Below are 22849 nucleotides of genomic sequence, written 5' to 3' on the forward strand. Positions count from 1 at the left end.
CCAAATGCTAGACGGCGGTATGCGTTACGTGGACGGATCCACCCACTCATCATCATCATCATCATCATCATCCAAATCTACCCACATGCAGGTTGTTCTCTCTGCCTGCTTTCAATTCAGTTCCTGCCCATGAACTGAATTAGTACTTCAGTCTGTTTGTGGTTCTTTTGTTTATCATATTAGTATTCATGGAAGCCATGTTAGATTAAGCAAAATGCACCTGGATTATTATTATTATTTTATTTACCACTAATCCTGTGATTGCATCTAAAAGGAAATAAGAGTGACTCCAATTGATGACATAAACCAAGGAAATGAGAATCAGATGATGTGGGTGGACTGACATGTCACTTTCCATGGCGCATGTGACTGTAGGGTTTTAATTACAAACATCATTTGCTATGTCATTGACTCAAGATGATTCACCCAAAGTTCACAGCTTAGGGTGTTTTTGGGATCCTTACACAGCAGTAGTGGTTCTAGGCCAGCTTTAGTGGGGCCAGGGTGGGGTCAGTGTTTTCTTATGGGGGCACAGAAAAAAATGCATGAAAAAAAAGGCAATAGATCATCATTTTATGGTCAGTTGTTAATGATGCGAAAATTGCAATCACTTTACCCCTAAAACTGCGATCCTAAAAGGGAAACACCTTTATTTTTTAATGATGATACAAGAAAAAAAAAATTAGATAGATCCAAGGAACCAGTCAATTAAAATTTCTTTGCCAATGCATATAATTACAATAAGTTTATTTAATATTATGTCTTTAGTACAGGAGCCACTGGCCCCTGCTGTAAAACCCTGCTGTTTAGCAGTGCCTATGTTACACCGTGAGGACTTAGCCATGCCTGGAAATCCCTTTATTTCCAAATAAAGAGATCAAATAAGCCTATCCCGATAAGGGGACAGGTTTGTGGATAGTAGTGAAACCACCACTCCTTTTTTGCTAAATAGGATTTAGGTACTTTGAATAAGCCATTAGATTTCTCTCATACTAGGTTGTTTTCCTGCCAGAGGGCCAAGCTGTACCCCAAACTAAAGAACTTGCAGCTTTTAAAAAGGTTTTTCATTCTCATTGTAACACTTTCCTTTAACACCTGCCAGCTTTACTCTCCATGCTAAGAAACCCATCATATTATTAATTTGCTGCCATCACAATTCACTGTGTATGCAGGTCAAAATGATAAAATTAGATACTGTTTCTAAAACTCAATTTGAAGCATTTCCTTTATAATTCTAGACATATTTTTTTTAATAAAGAGCAAGTCAAGAGTGGTGAGCTAAATAGGGTCAGCACTTGGGTTCTGTCATAATGAGAGATTCATTTGCATCCTAGACTGGAGAGCAGTTTTGTGTTTTATAAGCGGGTAGCTGAGGGGGCAGGAGAGGCAAAGCAAATCACAAGTGCCCAAGTAGTAAACCCTGCAGGACTCTAGATATGGTGGAATATAATAATTGTTGGTTGATATACTCTTGTTTGTTTGAGCTTAGAACTTCCATGCCAATGCTAAAGAGGAAGACGTTAATTTGCTGTTCTACTGTTTGTTAGCCCATGTTTCTTGGTCCTTCACAATCCAACAAATGAGTTGGAATATGTGGACAAACCTGATTACAGGTGCTAATCTTAGATTGTCTGCTTTTTAACCGACACAAGCCGCATAGTTTAGAGACAAAGGAAACAGTTAAATGAAGGAACAGCAGTGGAACTTCTGTTCATTCATCCTTTCAGGCTGGCTTCAGATCAGCCCACATTGCATTTAAACTGTGACCAACAGCATGTTGCGGGAGCATTTTTTTCTAAAGTAAGACAGTAATTTTTTCTCTACACTACATTGCTCTTAAGTCTGTCAAACTAGACATTCTTGTTTTGTTCTGTTTTTTTTTGTGATGGGTGGAGTTGCAACTGCAGTGTTTTTGTACACAGGTATGCAGGTGAAGAAAACAAAACGGCTGGTGGGACAATCGGAGGTGGACACAAAAGGGACTTGTTGGCTGTCTTGCAGGCTAAACCGGCTGGTTCACATTTTTATATCTCTGTCTGAACTCTACACCAGCATTACAAAGCACAATACAATCCAGTGAGATAGAGGCAGTAACATCCTCAGACGAACAGCTCAAAGATATGCATGATACATGGAAAGAATCTGACTGACGTTACGGTGGATGAATGAAGTCACTCAGGGATTGCTTTTTGTAGGGCCTTGGGGAGGATTGTAGTGGGGAGGTGGAAAGTTTACCTGTTTGCACTCCCTGTCCTTTCTGTTTTGTTTGTTGGATGCTACTGTTTTGCTGTGATAAAATGGGTTCTTGGACAGTTGGAATATAAGCTTTATTGTGTGTTTAAACAAATGGCATAACAGTTGTCATGGTTTTGCATTTTTGGGAAAATATAATTTGTTGATGCATTCATGTGCCATTTTACAACATACTTCCAATAAGATTTTGAACTATTTCTCTGATACTAATTAAAAGAAGATTTCCATATGTGCATTTTGCATATGTGTTTTTAATAGTGTTTAACAGTCTACACGTTGGCTTCACGATAAAATTGGTAACAGCAGAACACAGTATGAAGCATTAGTTTCTATAAAATAATTAACCATTTCAAATATACAAAACTATAAACATACTAAAAATAAAATGGAATAGTTCAAAGACCACGTAGTTGATTTAGACTGTCTTTTGCTAAAGGACTCAAATTATCATTTTCTTTTTACTGCTTTAAAGGAGCATCCTCCTTGGTGCGTTTCTTTTGTATAATATGGTAATGACCTCGCTAAGTTTGATCTGAGTGTCTTACTCAATTGCAAGCAGGAGATGGTCGGTAAGCCATTTTCTCCACACAGACTTCTTAGTTTGTTCTTAATAACTTTTAACCTTGAAAATGATCTTTCCACAGAAGCTGTTTTCACTGGCACTGTTGCATAGATTTGTATCATCTTCCCAAAGGTTGGAAATTTAAACTGGCCCCTATTTTCCCTCAGTATGGCAAACATTTCTCTGAGGTCTTTTGAAGGAAAGCTGGAGTGGAAGACTTTTAGTTCTGTCTTCAGCTGGTCCTCATCCTCTTCATATAAGTCAGAGGATGCATACAGCTTAATTTGATTCTGTGTTTGTGTTGTTTATCCAGTTGGAATGCACTGTTAAGTATTGAAAGGACTGAATGATTTTGTCAATGGAACATTTGGGTTTGTCCCTTTTGAACCTCCTGTTGCGCTCCTCAGTCATAGTATCCAGAGAAGTACCAAGTACTCCTAAAATATGCCTCCACAGACTCAAACTGAACAACTTGAGACACTTTTGAACTTGACGAAAAATGGGCTACTGGACCAAGAAGGAATTGGGCTCTGAAAGTATGCTACTACTCCGGTAACATGCAAAGGATGTGGGAGAAATGGTGACTTTTATCTGATATCCATAAATGGCAACTACTCTCACAACTTGGGATTGACAAGTTCCAGAACCACTGTTTTGGCAAGGGGGAATCAGGACTCCAAGTCAGAGGAGATTTAACACCAATCAGAGATTGGGTCCAATCTCATGCACCACCAAGCCTCTATCTGTGCATGTCTCTGGTTAGGCGAACTTTAGCCATCAAAATCAATTTATTTGCATATTTCTTTTTATGGCACTAGTTGCTCATTTTTTTTCCACAGTAGGCTGACAAGAAAGGGGGTATGAGAGAGGGGGAGGACATGCAGCAAAGGACCACAGGTCGAATTCAAACCTGGGTCGCCGCATTGAGGACTAAGGCCTCTTTACGTGGGTCGTGTGCTCTAACCACTGCGCCACCTGCATGCCCATTTGCTGCCTATTTCTCTATAATATAATACGCAAGAGGACTGAAAAAATTTAAATAGTTATCTGATTTTTAGATTTTATTTCAGTATAATGTGAGAAAAAAGTCAGAATTCTGACTTTAATCTGAAAATTCTGAATTTTTTCTCAGAATTCTGAATTTGATCTCAGAATTCTGAGTTAATTTTGACAGCCTACAAATATATTAGCATCAAGCCATGGCCATGTCTGCTTTAGGGACTAAACTAGATTTCTTGTTTTAATCACCTTCTGCTTTAGCATCACCGGGGAACCCTCAGGCACATAAAAAGTCACCTAATTCCATAATTTTCCACCAATGTGTTACTGGCCCCCGCACTCCGAAACAACTTACGTCTTTGTCAGTAAAGCTGAGTGCTCCCACATATCTTGCTTCATGGAAGATCCAAAATTTTGAGATTAAAGTCAGAATTATGAGGAAAAAAGTCAGAATTCTGATTTTTTCCCCCCTATATTATACTGAAATATTTAAAAATCAGTTCATTTTATTTTATTTTATTTTTTTTTGTGGCACTAATCCTCTTCCATAATATAGCGTCCTTTAATCGACCTTTAATCATACTATGTATACAAACAGAAGATGAAATGGTACTCATGGAAAAATCTGTTTCAAAATAATAATTCAGCTACAGTCTTTATAGATGCTTCATTTGTGAAACATAGATGGAGCACACGTTTACTGACCAAAAGCCTTAAAAGTCACACGTTTTCCTTGTCAGAGACGTTCAAAATAAGTACTTTTACCTTTCGTCCACTAGATGGCAGTAGACATTAACTTGCTGATGCAGGATGGTTATGCTCTGATCCACAATCTGGGGACCATAATTGACCTAATTACTTTTGTCACAATGGTCTATAACAGGTACTGTGAATGATGTAGTTACTTAAATGTTTGATTACCAAAAAGGTTGTTGCAGATGTTATTACTAAATTCCCACACACTTGGTACTTCCTGAATGTTATCTTTTTTTATTGACAAACAATGCAAAACGTAAGGGAAAAAAGCAATATGTATATATATATATATATATATATATATATATATATACAATTTTGTTTGTTTTTTTTGCAAGAAACTCACTCGATGGAGGCAGACAGTAAGGTATTGCCAGGGCACTTCACACTCAGTTGGAGTAATGATCATGTTCAATAGGTTTCTGGAAATGTGATTAACCTCATAAGTGATGTTGATTGAATTTAATGAAGTAAATTATATTTTGATCTTTATAGGGGTACAACAGATGGTTACAAAACAAACATCTTTATGCTTTCTTGAGCAAGATGGTGCACAGCAAATCCAACATGCTCAAATCAACACTGTCAGATTTGATTTTAACACCCTTGAAGTGTCTATATGTGTCCACACCAGCGACTGTTAGTTTGACTCTTTTTGGAGAGTTTGCATTGTAACTCTTATTTAGTGTTACATTATAAATATTTCTGGAGTTGATAATTTACCACTTAATTACACCGACTAGGAGTTAGAATTGGAAGATTAACACTCTCATGGAATGTTTTCCTAACTGCATAGGAATTATTCTCTAAATACTAAAAATTTTACTTTTCTGAACGTGTAAAAATCCCTTTAAAAAAATAAATAAATAAAGAAGCAATGTTTGTTTTTTTCATCAAATATTTATTTCAAAAGTGCATCACAATTGGAAAATATTGTTTCAAAACATGTAATAATGTGAAACCTTTGCCAATTTCCACTTCAATACTTTGCTTTGTAACAAAATTCTGAAGATAACTAAATTTAAACTAAAAAATATTTTCATGCACTGCAGAGGAGGTTCATTTCTTTATTTAAACTGCAGTTTGCTGCCCTGGAGGTCGATGGTCATCCGGCCTTCACTGTCCGACGCATCGTGGACTCCCGTCGACGAGGTCGCGGTTGGCAGTACCTCGTCGACTGGTAGGGCTACGGACCGGAGGATCGTCAGTGGGTTCCGGGCTCGTACATCCTCGATCCTGCCCTTATCGAGGAGTACGAGCGTTCCTGCCCTTCGACCTCTTCCGGACCGCCAAGGGGCGGTCGTTGAGGGGGGGGGTACTGTTGGGAGCTGGAGAAATTCCACCTTTCTCCAGCAGAGTCCGCCGTGGATCCTCTGAGGGAGCCTCCTGCACAGCTGGAGGATCCACTACTTAAGCTGTCTTCAGACCTTGCCTCAACGCCGCAGTGTTGTTCCAGTTGGTCAGCGCTTAAGCCTAGATCCTCAGTGAAACTCTATGACTTTGAATCCAGCCTGGATTCTAACTATAGTCTCTGTCTTCCAGGAAACCTGTGTCTCCTCTGTGAAAGCTCAGGAAGAGCTAACCTGCCGAGCCGACCCTCAGAGCCAAACCTGAAGAATCTCAAGGAACCTCCAAGCAGCTCTGGACTAGAGCTGGGAAACCCAAAACCAAGGTCTGTTCATTCTAGACGTGAGACGCTGAAGCAGCAAACGGACTCTGCTGATGAACTCCTCTCCAGATCCAACAGTGACTCTCCCAAAGCTAATCTCAAGAACCCTCGAGGTACAATCAGTAATCTTCTGGAAATCAAACCTCTGTTGGCAACGCTAACTGAACCGTCTCTCACGCAGACTCCGGTGAACCAGTATCCAGGCCCCGAACCTGAACCAGTACATTCTGTGTGCTTGTGCATAATAAACTTGTTAAACTTTCATCCCTGTGTCCGTCAGTGGTGTTCTGCATTCTTGGGTCGCTTTTAGTGAACCCATCATGACAGTTTCTCTTAAACACTAAACCTACTTTTAACACAAACCAACCGCTGTGTCAGTCTTCACACCTTATGTTTCACACTTTTCTCATCTCATACATTTTAGACATATATAGACTTTTCAAAGAAGCATGTAAGAGATATAAATTTTTTCTCACTCGTCTAAGCTTCATAGTGTATGCTGAATTTTACTGAAATATTATTGAGGATGTAGAATACAAAAAACTAATATATCACTTCTCTTCAGCAGAAGAACTCTTTGCTATGAATTTGTTAGAAATGACTAACGTGTCTGCACTTCAAGTTTCAAGTCTCTTCATAGAAAGGTTTCTTAGAAGAGGAATTAACAGCTACTGCTGGAAGCAGAAATGTTTTTGCTTAAGATCTGAGTATTATTATCAGAAAAATAGCTTGTGCAATGATTAAAATCAACATGAGCAGAAATAAAAGAAGTCTTGCCATCATGTGAACAGATGGGTGTTATTTAAAAAAAAAAGCCTGTGCATAAAGTCTTCCTTAAAAGTATATAATGTTAGTATAAAGTAGATTATGTGGCTTCCCCAAAAAAACTAAAACCACACAACTACCACCAACTACCACAGTTTTGTTTAGTTTTTTTTTCTCTGTCTGTTTCCTCTTTAAATGGGTGGGGTATTATCTGGGCTCATTCTCTCCTCTGCAGGCATCAAAGAAACACGGAACATCAACATGCCGTGCAACTTCAGTGGTGCCGTGCTGACTAGAGTGCTCCCTCCGCTACTGGTCACCGAGTGCATCCTGGGTCTGTTTGGAAATGGTTTGGCTCTGTTCATCTTTTGCTTCCAACTGAGGCCGTGGAAAAGCAGCACTGTGCTGCTCTTCAACCTGGCAGTGACTGACTTCATGCTCATCCTGGCTCTCCCCCTCCGCATCAGCTATTATCTCTCAGGGATCAGATGGAGGTTCAGTGAAGCAGTCTGCAAAATTAGCCTCTTCATGCTGGCCATGAATCGCAGCGGGAGCACCTTCTTCTTGATGGCTATCGCCTTGGACAGGTACATGCGTGTGGTGCATCCTCACCATCCCATCAACTCTCTAAGTGTGGGTAAAGCTATGGTGGGAGCGCTTGGGCTGTGGCTGGTCCCCATCACAATGACAGTCCATGTCTTCTCGCTGCAACACATCAACACCACCTACTGCGAAAGCTTCATTGTGGACACAAAGACCAAAGGAAACCTGTCCTGGCATAAGTTCACGTTTCTCTTCTCTTTCTACATGCCTCTGCTAGTCATTCTCTACTGCACCTTCCACATCATCAGCCACCTGAGGAGGAGACAGCTGGCCCACCAGGCCAAGTTTAGAAAAGCTCTGTACTTCATCGTGGTGGTGGTGGTGCTGTTCATCCTCTGCTTCCTTCCAAGCAACATTACTGTGCTTGCCATGTGGATCAAGATGTCCCAAGGCTTTAAGTGTGCTGATATGGAGGAGCCAACCACAGTTTTCTACATCACCATCAGTTTGACTTATCTCAACAGCGTGCTGGACCCCGTGGTCTACTATTTCTCCAGCCCGGCTTTTAAGAACATCTGTAGGAAAACTCTGCATCTGCCACAGACAGCAACCGGTGAGAGCACAGAAAGAAAAACACGTGAGACAGGTTCTCATTCACTGAGCCAACTCTGATCAGAGGAAACAGATCTGCAGATTCAGAACTAAAATCCCATGAGAAAGGAATCATGTATCCCCAATTAGCATCGTGTTTGAGTGAAAAGGCAAATAAGATGTGGTTTGTTCCTTCCCTTATTGCTATTAGAAATATGTTATTTGCACTTCTCTTATTTTCTTGCACAGCCATATGTCTGCGTGTTTATATATAGCTTTCCAATAATGCACTTGTATTTCTTCTAGCATTTTATAGGAATTTATTTTATTCTTTTTTAGTTAGATTGAGTAGATAACTTTATTTGGACTTCGTTTGTCTAACCTCATATGTATGTAATAGTAGTTTTAATGCATATTAAGGAAATGTTCAATAAAGATACATTAAAATAAATATTCTGGCTCTTTAATAGTTTTATGGTTCATAAACACTTTGACTGAGGTGTCTTTATGCATTACTCTAGCCACAACAACAAGGATATGAAAGTTTTTCATCACAGGGTTTTTTAATCAGCAAGACTTTAAATTCTGTTTTAGAATGTTCAATAATAAAAGCAAACTTGCTAAATTGATCTGACCTTTTTATTAGGGATGCACGATATTGGGATTTTGGCCGATATCCGATATGCCGATATTTTAAAACTCATGTAGCCGATAGCCGATAACCGATACCGATGTTAAAGCTGGACAAAAATAAGTAGTCATTGAAAATAGCAGTTTTGTTATCCATTTCTGACACTTTGAAAAATAATATACTCAAATATATTTTCATATGCTGATATCAAATTGATTTTTAAAAACACAGTATCGATCTATTTTACTTTCAAAATCTCGTGAAATGTCATAGTTCTGTTACAAACTCTTGTGATATTTTGCTAATTCTTGTGAGATTTTGTTAGTAAAATAGATCGATACCGCATCAATATATCAACGTATAAAAATATGGCAAAATTTCGTGAATTTTCGGAGGATTTCATAGCATAACGATGACATATAGCAATATTTCATTAGTAAAAGATTGATGTGGTGTTTTTAAATGGCAATATATCAGCATATGAATATGTTGTGATATTTTAATGTATCAATATTTTTTCCCTCTTTAGAAGTTTTTAAGTCTGTAAAAAATAAGTTTTTGAGGAAGAAGAAGTATTTTTTATTTTTTTTTTTGACTTTAGAAACTCAGAAGCTGATCAAATATCGGGTTAAATATCGGCGGGGTGGCCGATGTCCGATATTCAGTTTTAAGGCCGATACAGGCCGATACCGATGCCGATTATATCGTGCATCCCTACTTTTTATATTTTGAAACAAACCTAAATGCACTTTATTGGAATTTTAAATATTTGTGTGAGACAAGTGAGACAGTTGGTGTATAACCTCTCATGAAAATAATGTCTGTGATTCTCATTATGTCTAGAATAAGGAGAAGTTGCAAACAGTATTATTTCCATGGGCCTTAAATAGTGTAAAAGCATGTCTAGATGCAAAAAAACATGGAGCACAATATTTAACATAAAACCTGGGATGTTAAAATGAACTTTCTACGAAACCTTGCAGCAAATCCATTTTCCACAATTTTTAACCTGCGATGACATTTTCTGACAGCCAGGCACATTTTTTAAATCCATAACAAGCTAAACAACACTAAAAGTTACCAAATAAAATAAAATCTGGCTCTAACAAATTAATTCAAGCAGAAAGAGCATCAAACCTGGTGTTATCCATTGGTTTGTTTAACAGGCAACCTCAGACCTGATAACTATTGTGGTAAAAGGTACAGGTGCTGGTCATAAAATTAGAATATCATGAAAAAGTAGATTGATTTCAGAAATTCCATTTAAAAAGTGAAACTTGTATATTATATTCATACATTACATACAAACTCATATATTTCAGATGTTTATTTTGTTTAATTTTGATGATTACAAATGACAACAAATGAAAATCTCAAATTCATCATATCAGAAAATTAGAATATTGTGAAAAGGTTCAAAATTGATGGCCCCTGGTGCCACACTCTAATCAGCTAATTAACTCAAACCACCTGCAAAAGCCTTTAAATGGTCTTTCAGTCTAGTTCTATAGGCTACACAATCATGGGGAAGACTGCTGACTTGACAGTTGTCCAAAAGACGACCATCGACACCTTGCACAAGGAGGGCAAGACACAAAAGGTCATCGCTAAAGAGGCTGGCTGTTCACAGAGCTCAGTGTCCAAGCACATTAATAGAGAGGCGAAGGGAAGGAAAAGATGTGGTCGAAAAAAGTGTACAAGCAAGAGAGATAACCGCACCCTGGAGAGGATTGTGAAACAAAACCCCTTCAAAAATGTGGGGGAGATTCACAAAGAGTGGACTGCAGCTGGAGTGAGTGCTTCAAGAACCACCACACACAGACGTATGAAAGACATGGGTTTCTGCTGTCGCATTCCTTGTGTCAAGCCACTCTTGAACCACAGACAGCGTCAGAAGCGTCTAAAGAGAAACAGGACTGGACTGCTGGTGAGTGGTCCAAAGTCATGTTCTCTGATGAAAGTAAATTTTGCATTTCCTTTGGAAATCAAGGTCCCAGAGTCTGGAGGAAAAGAAGAGAGGCACTTCATCCACGTTGCTTGAAGTCCAGTGTAAAGTTTCCACAGTCAGTGATGGTTTGGGGTGCCATGTCATCTGCTGGTGTTGGTCCATTGTGTTTTCTGAGGTCCAGGGTCAACGCAGCCACATACCAGGAAGTTTTAGAGCACTTCATGCTTCCTGCAGCTGACCAACTTTTTGGAGATGCAGATTTCATTTTCCAACAGGACTTGGCACCTGCACACAGTGCCAAAGCTACCAGTACCTGGTTGAAGGACCATGGTATCCCTGTTCTTAATTGGCCAGCAAACTCTCCTTACCTTAACCCCATAGAAAATCTATGGGGTATTGTGAAGAAGAAGATGCAATACACCAGACCCAACAATTCAGAAGAGCTAAAAGCCACTATTAGAGCAACCTGGGCTATCATAACACCTGAGCAGTGCCACAGACTGATCGACTCCATGCCACGCCGCATTGCTGCAGTAATACAGGCCCAAGGAGGCCCAACTAAATACTGAGTGCTGTACATGCTCATACTTTTCATGTTCATACTTTTCAGTTGGCCAACATTTCTATAAATCCTTTGTTTTTATTGGTCTTCAGTAATATTCTAATTTTCTGATATGATGAATTTGAGATTTTCATTTGTTGTCATTTGTAATCATCAAAATTAAACAAAATAAACATCTGAAATATATGAGTTTGTATGTAATGTATGAATATAATATACAAGTTTCACTTTTTAAATGGAATTACTGAAATCAATCTACTTTTTCATGATATTCTAATTTTATGACCAGCACCTGTATATTGTTAGTTTGTGGAGGTGATAATAAGGAAAGCAGTCATGCAGACTGGTAGTGAGCTTAATCAGGCTGGTAACAGGCTTGAGAAGGCAGACAGGGGCAGATACTGTTGGTTATAAGTTGATGCAGGCAGACTGCAAAGAGGAAATAGGCATTTGAGCAGATTAGTGGCAGGCTTAAAAAAATCTAGATGGGCAGAAGCAGTCCAGAATGAGACTAGAGGCTAAAAGAATCCAGTGAGGGCAGGTCAAGCACAGAAGGTAGGCAATGAACACTGACACTGGAAAGAACATCCCGTAAAAATTCAAAAAATATCCACTGGACTTGGTTTCCAAGATTTGAAGACGTTTCGCCACCTCTCCAGGAAGCTTTCTCAATTCAAATGTCTGGAAAGAACATGTCATAGACAAGGAGGGGTTGACAGTCTGATAGGGAATGAACAAGGGAGACAGGTACTGTATAAATAGGTAAATTATATGGATCAGATGAAAACTTAACGCAGTCCGTCTCTCTGACGTCACATTGTAGACAGCTGTTACTTTAAAACTGACTATGGGAAACCAAACATATTCTTCAATTGGACCACCGTCTGAATCAAATAGAGGCATGACCTACCACATAGACATCACTTTATCTCTGGCTCATTTGACAAATGGATTGCATCCCTCCTAGAAGATGCTTTAAGCTGAACTCCAGGGGAGTTAATGTGAAGCTCGGGTGGAGCTGAGGTGGAGCTCAGGATTGAGTTGAAGTGGAGCTCTGATGGTGTTGATGTGGAGCTCATGTGGAGCCCTGGTGAAGCTCTGGTGGAGCAGAGGAGGAGCTCAGGTGGAGTTCAGGTGAAGCTGAAGTGAAGCTGAGGTAGAGTTGAAGTGGAGCTCTGTTGGAGTTGGGGTGGAGCTGAGGTGGAGCTCTGATGGAATTGAGGTGAAGTTCAGGTTTCGGTTGAGCTCTGGTTGAGCTCTGATTGAGATGAGATAAAGTTGAGGTGTGGTTGAGGTGAAGCTCAGGTGCAGTCAGGTGGAGATCTGGTGGAGTTGGGGTGGTGTTTATGTGTGGTTGAGGTGGAGCTGAAGTGCAGCTGAGGTGAAGCTCTGGTGGAGTTGAGGTGAAGCTCTGGTGGAGCTGAGGAGGTGTTCAGATAGAGCTCATGTGGTGTTGAGGTGGAGCTCAGGTGGAGTTGATGTGGGGTTGAGGTGAAGCTCTGGTGGAGCTGAGGTGAAGCTGAGGTAGAGTTGACGTGGAGCTCTGTTGGAATTGGGGAGAAGTTCAGGTGTGGTTGAGGTGGAGCTCTGGTGGCACTCTGGTGGAGCTCAGATGGAGCTCTGATGGAGCTGAAGTGGAGTTGAGGTGGGGTTTAGGTGGATCTCTGGTTGAGCTCTGGTGGAGCTCTGATTAGGATGAAGTGGAGTTTAGGTGGTGCTCTGGTTGAGCTCTGGTTGAGCTCTGGTAGAGTTGAAGTGGAGTTGAGGTGGGGTTAAGGTGGTGCTCTGGTTGAGGTTTTAATAATGTTGTGCAAGTTTACCAGAAGTTTATGAATATATTAAATAAATAGAACTGGGAGATATAGTTTAATAACAGGTCATTCAAATCAAGGGTAAAACCAATTAATGATTATTAGTTGTTTATTACTTAGTTAATTGTCTCTGTTCATTTAAATGTTACTAAAAGGAGGGTGAATTTGGCCTGGAGATAAATCATTCACTGCATAAAATAACCATATAACCAAGCATAAAAAAGACCATGGGTTTGTCACAGTCTTGGTTCTGTTATGTTTTCTTTTGAGTATTCAGTTTTACTTTGCTCCATGCTTTCTGGTTTTATTGGTTTAATTCCTATTTCGTTGCGTTTTCCGGTTATATTGGTTTAATTCTTGTTTTGTTGTGTTTTCTGGTTATATTTTAGTTCTAAGGTTTTTATTCGTTGCCCTCTTGTGTCGGTCTACTCTCCTTTTCCCTAGCTCCTTTCTAGACTTCTGTCTTAACACCTGCTCCCAATCAGCTCGTTAGTCCTCTCTTTGTTCAGTCTACCATAAATACTCTCCTTGTGCAGTTCCTCAATGCTGGTTCCAAGAGAAAATAAAACAGCAAAAATAGTCACAGAAAATAAACAGTAACTCTTAGATGTCTGTTTCCATACCTGTATGAGAGGAGAGGAACAGAAAACAGAGAACACTACAGCAAAAAAAAAAAAAGGCCACAGACAACCATTGTAAACATCAAAAAGCTTCCAGAGCAGCAGGTATCCCTTAGATATCTGTGTGTGGAAGGAAAATCTGTGGTGATTACACAACATTATTCAGGGTGCTATATATCTGTAGCTGCAGCTTAGTATTTAGTATTAGTGTATATCTATGCACACTGGGAACCTTCTAAAGGATTCAAAAAGCTTCTTCAGAAGGTAAATATGCCCCATATATCTAGAGGCACCCAGCTCACTGGGACACTAGGGCAGTAGTCTCCAACCCTGGTCCTCAAGAACTACTGTCCTACAGATTTTACATGCATCCCTGCTTCAACACAGCTGAATCAAATGATTGATTACCTTTTCAAGCCATTCATTTGATTCAGCTGTGTTGAAGCAGGAATGCATCTAAAATCTGTAGGACAGTAGATCTTGAGGACCAGGGTTGGAGACCACTGCACTAGGGGGTACGGTTGGTGGAGACGTAGAGATGGACCCACCCACTGATTTATCACCACAGAATGTTGGTACCCTCTGGATTCCCTTACAATCAGCATTTTCCAGATTTTTTTTTTACTGTCATTATACTGTCAAAAGTACAGAGCAATGAATTTAACTCTGCATTTAACCCATCTCCTTGGGGAGCAGTGGGCTGCCATTGTGAGTGCGGGGTTAAAGGCCTTTGCTCAGGGTTAAAGGTCTTTGCTCAGGCACCCAGAGTGGCAGTATGTTTGCAGGATGGGTGAATTACCAACATTTTTCTGAAGGATTGTCCTATCACTAGCCTGTATGAGTTAGTTAAGGTAAAACCCTCAGCATTGCAAGCCCAGTAGCATGAGAGGATGAAGGAAAGCAAAGCAAATTAAGGAAACAGTAAAAAAAAATATTTTTGTGTTCTGACAGATATCTCAGCCAACCCACCCATCTTTGCTTCTTTGAGATGTGCATGCCACTAAAAGGGTCAGCAACTTTTAAACAGTGCGTGCACAGGGAGAAATGGGCTTGTGCATACTCTCAAACGCATTTAATAGGTGTTCCCTCTCTGGAGCGGGTCCAGGGTTGTGCATGTGCATTTTTTTTTTAAGTGGAGAGGGCAGGTATTTTAAAAAATTCGCAAAAATCCTCCAGTATACCTTTAAATTATTGAAGTATTCAATTTTTGTCAGGATTTGGTTTAAAGGTTTTTGATTGGACCCAAAAGCAGAAGCTGAGAGGCAGTGGTGAGTTCTTGGAGGGTTTAATGAGAGATCAGGCAAACAAAAAACAGGTATCCAAAAATCCAACTTAAAAATGTTAAACAAAAACAGGAATCCAAAAATCCAACGTAAAAATCAAACACTAACCAGAACCATGGAGACATCAGGGGAAAACCATCAAGGAGCCAGGGTGAGGAAAGGTAAGACGAGGATCCAGCAAAGAGGGACTGCAGAGGGAGTAGCAGAGGACGGACAGAAAAACCCAAGCAACTCAAATGAATCCAGACACACCAAAAAAGCTAGAAAACAATGAAAAACCTGGCTAAACTTGAAACAGAAAACTTAAAGAAAAACAACAGAACCAAGATTGTTACAATTTTGAAAATAGTTAATTATTCAAAAGTACATGCATTGAAAAGTACATAAGTATTCAAAAATGCAAATCAAATTTTCAAACATCAGAACATTTCTGTCTAATTTTGAGAGTAATTTTAAACAGCCTTGAAACTTTCAGAAACCACCTTATTTATTGATGCGTAGAACCACCTTGTACAATTTGTAGCAGGTGGCTACGTCACCTATAAAAAAAACTTCAGCATAAAAATGCCACAAAAAAAATAAGGGCAGCTATAATGATTACCATTTCTTATTTAAAAACAAATAAAGAAAGCAGGAGTGTCTTCTCCTCACACTTTTATTATGGATTAAAAGGTTTAAGGTTGAATCTATTACCACAAGGAAACCACAACTAATTTTGAGAACTAATCCAATTGAATTACTAGACCACATGGCAACAACTAACGACTTAATAAAATTATAAACTACAAATAATATCTGCCATGAGTTTCTCATGTTTGTGGAATGTCAGGGATATTCCTTAAAAAGTAGTGTCCAAATTCAGTCCTAAGGGCTGCAATCTTATGTTGAAATGAAAGGAGCAAGGAACTATCAGCTTCCTAGCCTGATAAACCAGACTAAATGGGATATTAAATGTTGCAGGCAAAATTGATTTTGGCCGCTGGCAGGTGGGGCTAGTTCACTAGGCTATCAGCTTCCTGGAAATGTAGCGGAGTGGAAAGTAAAATATTTCACTTTGAAATGTAGTGGAGTGAAAGTTATACATACCCCCACATAAAATGACTCAAGTAAAGCAAAGATACTCAAAAAATTATTAAGTAAAGTAATCAAGTAGATGTACTTTGTTATTTTCCACCACTGGATGATGCCAGCCGGCCGGGAACTGCTAAGCGTCTTAAACAGAAAATTGCAAGGTTTTTTTTTGTTTTTTTAATTAAAAAAAAATTAAATCAGGATTGATATTGAATTTGTTAGGAACCCATTTTGTGTCTGTAATATCGAGGCCAAGCAACTAAGCCAAGCAATTCTTAACAGAGTGAAGAATTTTTTCATACAAACAGACCAGGCAACAGGAAAACACCATAGCAGTGTTAATTTCATCAGCTTTTTAAAATGTTATCTTAATCTTAGTCAAAATTACAAAAATCAATTTTAGTCTTAGTCATATTTAGTCATTGCATTCCCGATTTGGTTTTAGTCTTAGTCTAAATGACGAAAATCTATTTTAGTCTTGGTCAAATTATAGTCATTTTTGTCATTTAGGTCAACACTGTAAATAATAGATAGGCACTGCTATTTTTTTAACGGATATATCACACTGTACAGGATAAAAATTCTTCACACACAGCTTCTCTTTTTCCCTTTTTTATTTATATAACGCTGTGCAGAATAGAACTTAACACACTGATTCTCTTTTTAACTTTTATCACACTATACACATTAAACCTATTTTCGGTTTGTTTCATCATATCCACAAAGTCTTCATCCTCAATGGTCCTTGCAGGCAGGCCAGAACTCCCTATCCACTTTGCCATTGAGTTCTCCAGGGCTTTCTGCTCTTTGGCGTCAGGTTTGTACGGTGGGGGGGCCTCCAACATCTCTGCAACAGACTTCCCTGCCTTACCCAACCTCTGATTTGGCTGTGGTGTCACTGTGTAAGGTATCTAGTGGGGAGGAAGAAATTTAAAGGATTAATATCCAGTATATTAGTAGAAAATCTTTCTTCTATGACAGAGAATTTGGGTACAGGCCAGGGGTCCGTTTTACGAAGTAGGTTTAACAAACTCAGATTGAAATAAGCAACTCTAAATTGATCAAGCCTAAAGTCGGGAACTCAATCAACTCTAACGTGCGTGACATTTTTAACCCCGCTGGAACTAGAGATTCTAATTCAGAAATGAAAAAAAAAAGAAGAATGTATTTAAAATACAGAGGAACAGTGCTACAATTGCAAAAGGGGAAGATGGTGAAGGAGAAAATAGTTGCTTGAGTTGGCTACATTAATAATTGCAATCTTTTTGAGGTAAACCTGGTCTGATTTGGAGAAACCGCATCCATCCCACTTTGAAATGTGCTATTCTTTCTAAAGAAACTGGTCAAAATCCTGACAACCTAGAGTGCAGACCAGGAAGCAGAGTCGTATTTTAATACTCCTCTCTACAGCTTCTCTACTGTTACCCACTGATTACTCCATCCAGACAGTGTTTTGCCCATGAACAAAATCAAATAAATTAGAAAAGAATCCTAAATTAGTAAATCTTGATGATCTACTTAAAACAAATTAAATTAATAAATTTAGTGACTGGATTTGTGATAATCACATTGATTTATGTTGCGTATCTAAGAAATTAGGATATGATAAAAAAAAATGTATGTCACCACGCTCTTCCGCTGATCTGGGGTTGGGTTACAGTGATTAGTGTATAGTCCCACACATTCTCATCTTCATGCTTTGGACCTTGTGCACTGAATGTGAAGAAATAGCATTATTTCCTCACAACCCTGTCATCTCTGACCACTTTTAAATAACCTTTAGGATTACTTTAACAGAATTCTCCTCCCCCAAAATAAGGTTTCACTTAAGCTTGTCATTATCAGATAATGCAGTTATAAATTTTAAAGAATATGTTCCACTTCCTCTCTCCTCTGTGTCGCTGAGCTGAGGATCATCACCATGGCACCTTCATAGGATGGGCCGAAATAGAAATGATAAACACAGACACCTATGCATGTAGAGGTGTTTTTCCTTTTACGGTTGCACATTTCAAGTTTTCAATTTTCAAGTTCATGTTTGCTGACAGATATTTAAGATAAATTGTTCCTTCATCAGTAGTGGATTAGAGATATATGGTTAAGTTCACAAGTGGGCCAATTCAATTCAGTTTAGTTCAGGTAGATATTTAATGATGCAGAAAACAGCAATCTGATTGTACTATTCATTTATAAGACTTAATAAAAAAATAAGTGCTATAAAATATTTGCTCGCATGCTTGCATTGATTATCTGCGCCCATGCTTTTTTAAAATTAAATAATAGCCAAAAATATAATTTTTTGTGCCCTATTGTGCCCCTGTATAGTATTGGGTCAGCTGACGCCCCTGACCTCCACTTCTCCCATGATGTGAACAGTATTCAACTTGTTCAGTTTTCTTCTGAAACTTACAATAATCCCCCTTGTTTTGTTGACATTCAGAATCAGCGGATTGTTTCCACACCATGAAACAAAGCGGTTTATCAGCTCTCTGTACTCAACTTCTTGTCCATCTTTGATGCACCCAAGGACTACAGAGGCATCAAATACTGCTGCAGATGACAGGACTCTGTATGGTAATGGAAGTTAGTCTTTTGTACTGGAAAAAGGCTGGAGGTCTTCCACATCACTAGGACTGTCTACTGGCTCTGTCCAGACTTTCTTCTGCCTGATCATCCTTCTGCTTTAAGCCTGTGGTCTTCTTCATCCCATGCAAAAAACATGCAAAAAGTTGGTCAGCAATTTTTAGATGGGTTTTCTTGCTTGAATGTCAATATTGACTTTTACATTGAAAGTAATGTAAATTTAAACCTGTTTTCTGCTTTCCAAAAAGCAAAGTGTGAATAACACTTGTCTGCATCACTACATTATTTATTTTATATAATTATTATTATTAGTGTGGCAGCAGGTGGTGTATACAGGAAAGAGAACCTGATACTAGCGATTTCTAATGGACCAATAACGCCACCTTGGGAATTTCACCCAAAGAATTAATTTTAAAGGTAGGATACGTAGATCCGTTCTACCATAGAGAGAGTCAGAGACGTGGTTATAATTTAGAAAAAACAGCAATTCTTTATTTAAACATGATTAAAATAACAGGTCTTGTTAAAATATACTACCCACACACACGGGAAGGCGAGGGGGGAGCCTAATTCAGGTGCTGAGGCTTACCTGATGGAGTGGGTCGAGGCGAAGTGAGGAGTGATCCCAGTAGATAAAGCAAAACAGAAAGGAAGGCACCCCAAATCACTCGTGGCAGCCACTACACACATGCACTCTGTAAAACAATGGACTAGAAGGGGGCGGCACTGCACACCAAAACGGGAAGTCCCTACCACCAGGACACCAGGAACCACCACGTCAGCTCTCAGCAACTGAAAAGACAAAGAGGGGCATAAATAGCTTTCACACACACGCACACTATAAGGGGAGAAAAAAAAGAATAACCCAAAAAAACAAACATTAAGAGTCACAGGAACAATTGGAACCCAAAATGCAATTCCCCATGGACTCAGGCAACCCAGATAACTGAATAAACTCAGGATAAGAAAAGTAATACCGGGAATAATAACAATCAAGAACCAGTCCAGTAACAGAGGTTGAACAGTTGTCACATAAACAGCCCTTTGAATAATCCAGCCCAGCCTATGCTGCTGGAAGAGGGCAATTTCTGCTGCAGGCGGGCTCCAAGTTTAACCAGCCACGATACCGGCTGATTAAGGCGTCTCAGACCGCACCGCCGTGGTTAAATAACAGTTGGAACCGAGGTGGAGCCGCAGCTCAGGCGTCCGACTGCCGTGAGCTATCAAAAAGCTGCAGCTGGAACGTGTCAAAGCTGTGTTGTTTCTCCCAAGTTAACGCCGCTGGAATTCCCCAGATCACCAGGCCCCACACAGACCTGTCAACAAAATATTACTACTTTGTGGAGGAGCAGGAAGTGAATGTGTCAAATTGTCATGGAGGCAAAGCTGCCGATTACGGCCAGGTTTGATTGACGCGCTGATCACAAGCGCTGTAACCGGGAACGTCTTGTCTAACAAACCACCAAACATGCACATCAGCACCACAATTATCCATTGAGCGCACTAGCAGCCACTGCAACCTACCTGTACCGTTAACCAGCAGCCGAGGCGACCCGGAAGCAAAGCGGAGGAACCAGAGGAAGAGGGTAACCGATAATGCCACCACGCCCCTTTTATAGGGTGCCCTCCAGAGGCAATTGGCTGACACTGCCCCTGCAGCCAACCCTCCTGCCTCCAGGAGCATGAGGAGATGTCCTCCTGCTACATTAGCATAGGTGTGTACATGTATTTGGAAACAGAAATGGATTCCCTGTAACAAAATTTCCCATAAAGTTGGTACTGCCACACCTAGTTTCAGCACATTTTGGAGGTGGCTGACCTGCAGAAGGGAAGCAGATGCACAGATGTAAGTTTTAACTCTAGACCAGAATTAAATTCTGCTGGTTTCAATTAGAGAGAATCTGGAAAAGCACAAAATCTATCAAAACTTTTGTTATGCAGTATCATGCTTTGTGGAAAATTTGTCTTGTAAGGGCTGCTGTGCTTTGAATTCTGTGGCAAAACAAACTTTTGTCTCCTCACTCTGGGGGAGTTTCTATTATTAATGCGTCTATTTCTGTTTGAGGAGACTGCATACTTTGTGGTCGAAATGTTTCTTGTAAGAGGAAAAATAGCTGCTGCAAAAATGAGAAGTGCTGTCACTGAGTGGTAGGAATTTATTCTCTCTAAAATAACTTGTGTACAATGTTAAGAAGCTTTTGATCCAATTTGATCAATGGGTTTGATTTAGCTGGACTGTGGCTCTAAACAGTAACATGATCAGAAATAAAAGAAGTCTTGTTATTTTAAAAAAGCATGTGCAAAAAGGTTTCATTAAATGTTAGTATAAAGTAAAATTTTTGGCTTCCCCCAAAAACTGAAACTACACAACTACCATGATTTTGTTTATTTTTTTTTCTTTTTCTTTTTTTCCTCTTTCCAAATGGGTGGGGTATTATCTGGGCTCATTCTCTCCTCTGCAGGCATCAAAGCAACACAGAACATCAACATGCCGTGCAACTTCAGTGGTGCCGTGCTGACTAGAGTGCTCCCTCCGCTACTGGTCACCGAGTGCATCCTGGGTCTGTTTGGAAATGGTTTGGCTCTGTTCATCTTTTGCTTCCAACTGAGGCCCTGGAAAAGCAGCACTGTGCTGCTCTTCAACCTGGCAGTGACTGACTTCATGCTCATCCTGGCTCTCCCCCTCCGCATCAGCTATTATCTCTCAGGGATCCGATGGAGGTTCAGTGAAGCAGTCTGTAAAATTAGCCTCTTCATGCTGGCCATGAATCGCAGCGGGAGCACCTTCTTCTTGATGGCTATCGCCTTGGACAGGTACATGCGTGTGGTGCATCCTCACCATCCCATCAACTCTCTAAGTGTGGGTAAAGCTATGGTGGGAGCGCTTGGGCTGTGGCTGGTCCCCATCACAATGACAGTCCATGTCTTCTCGCTGCAACACATCAACACCACCTACTGCGAAAGCTTCATTGTGGACACAAAGACCAAAGGAAACCTGTCCTGGCATAAGTTCACGTTTCTCTTCTCTTTCTACATGCCTCTGCTAGTCATTCTCTACTGCACCTTCCACATCATCAGCCACCTGAGGAGGAGACAGCTGGCCCACCAGGCCAAGTTTAGAAAAGCTCTGTACTTCATCGTGGTGGTGGTGGTGCTGTTCATCCTCTGCTTCCTTCCAAGCAACATTACTGTCCTTGCCATGTGGATCAAGATGTCCCAAGGCTTTAAGTGTGCTGATATGGAGGAGCCAACCACAGTTTTCTACATCACCATCAGTTTGACATATCTTAACAGCGTGCTGGACCCCGTGGTCTACTATTTCTCCAGCCCAGCTTTTAAGAACATCTGTAGGAAAACTCTGCATCTGCCACAGACAGCAACCGGTGAGAGCACAGAAAGAAAAACACGTGAGATGGGTTCAGATCTGCAGATTTAGGACTAAAATCCCATGAGAAAGGAGTCATGTATCCCCAGTTAGCATGGTTTTTGAATGAAAAGGAAAATAAGATGCACATTGTTCCTTCCTTTACAGCTATGCATTTTCTATTCCGGTATACCGGTGTTTCTATTCTATTTTCTGCACTGCTCTTATTTGAGTTTTTTTTTTTTTGCGTAACCACACAGCTTGTTTACAACACTATTAATTAAGTTCTATGTCTTTTCTAAGTATTCTACGGGAATTTTATTAGTACTTTTTTTTCACCAAGTACCTTATTTTGATGCAACTTTTTTGTAGGTTTGTATTCACAGTATACCTGGGCTGCCAGGGCTTTAAGTGCCAAATATTTTCTGAATAGCACAGATCTTAATAAAAAAACAACAACATTTGGATGCAGCAAATGTCTGTAAAGATTAAGCTGCACAATTATCAGACTACAAATAAACCTTATCTTTCAGTTGCAAGCCATGTAATCTAACAAAGAACCCAAACGACTCCCCATTCCTAAGGTGCGGACCCATTCTTCCGGTTCAATTGCATGTCTTCTAAGCCAGAACAAGGTATTTTGGACTACTCTATAAAGCTTTGAATTCAACGGCATTTCTGACATTTTGAATTGAAAAAGCTTCCTGGACGGGAAGCAAAATATCTTCAAACTTGGAAACAAAGGGCAATGGATTGTTTTTTTTAAATGACTATGTCCTGGATGACTACCGATAATAATCTCCAACATCAATTTTTTTTTTTTTTTCCTGTTTTACTT

At 39.8% G+C, this 22849-nt stretch overlaps 2 protein-coding genes across 2 annotated transcripts; both read left to right on the forward strand.

Annotated features, from left to right (window-relative positions):
• Positions 1 to 7241: 7241 nt before the first annotated feature.
• LOC119790167 (hydroxycarboxylic acid receptor 2-like) lies at positions 7242 to 8521 on the forward strand. The gene has a single exon (XM_038295576.1). It carries the CDS (start codon positions 7266 to 7268, stop codon positions 8217 to 8219), a length of 954 nt encoding a protein of 317 aa, XP_038151504.1. The 5' UTR covers positions 7242 to 7265; the 3' UTR covers positions 8220 to 8521.
• Positions 8522 to 21111: 12590 nt separating this feature from the next.
• LOC119790096 (hydroxycarboxylic acid receptor 2-like) lies at positions 21112 to 22125 on the forward strand. Its single transcript, XM_038295444.1, has one exon. It carries the CDS (start codon positions 21136 to 21138, stop codon positions 22081 to 22083), a length of 948 nt encoding a protein of 315 aa, XP_038151372.1. The 5' UTR covers positions 21112 to 21135; the 3' UTR covers positions 22084 to 22125.
• The last annotated feature ends 724 nt before the right edge of the window (positions 22126 to 22849 follow it).

Source organism: Cyprinodon tularosa, unplaced genomic scaffold, assembly GCF_016077235.1.
Source record: "Cyprinodon tularosa strain WSP-4 unplaced genomic scaffold, ASM1607723v1 ctg356, whole genome shotgun sequence".
Taxonomy (NCBI): Eukaryota; Metazoa; Chordata; class Actinopteri; order Cyprinodontiformes; family Cyprinodontidae; genus Cyprinodon; species Cyprinodon tularosa.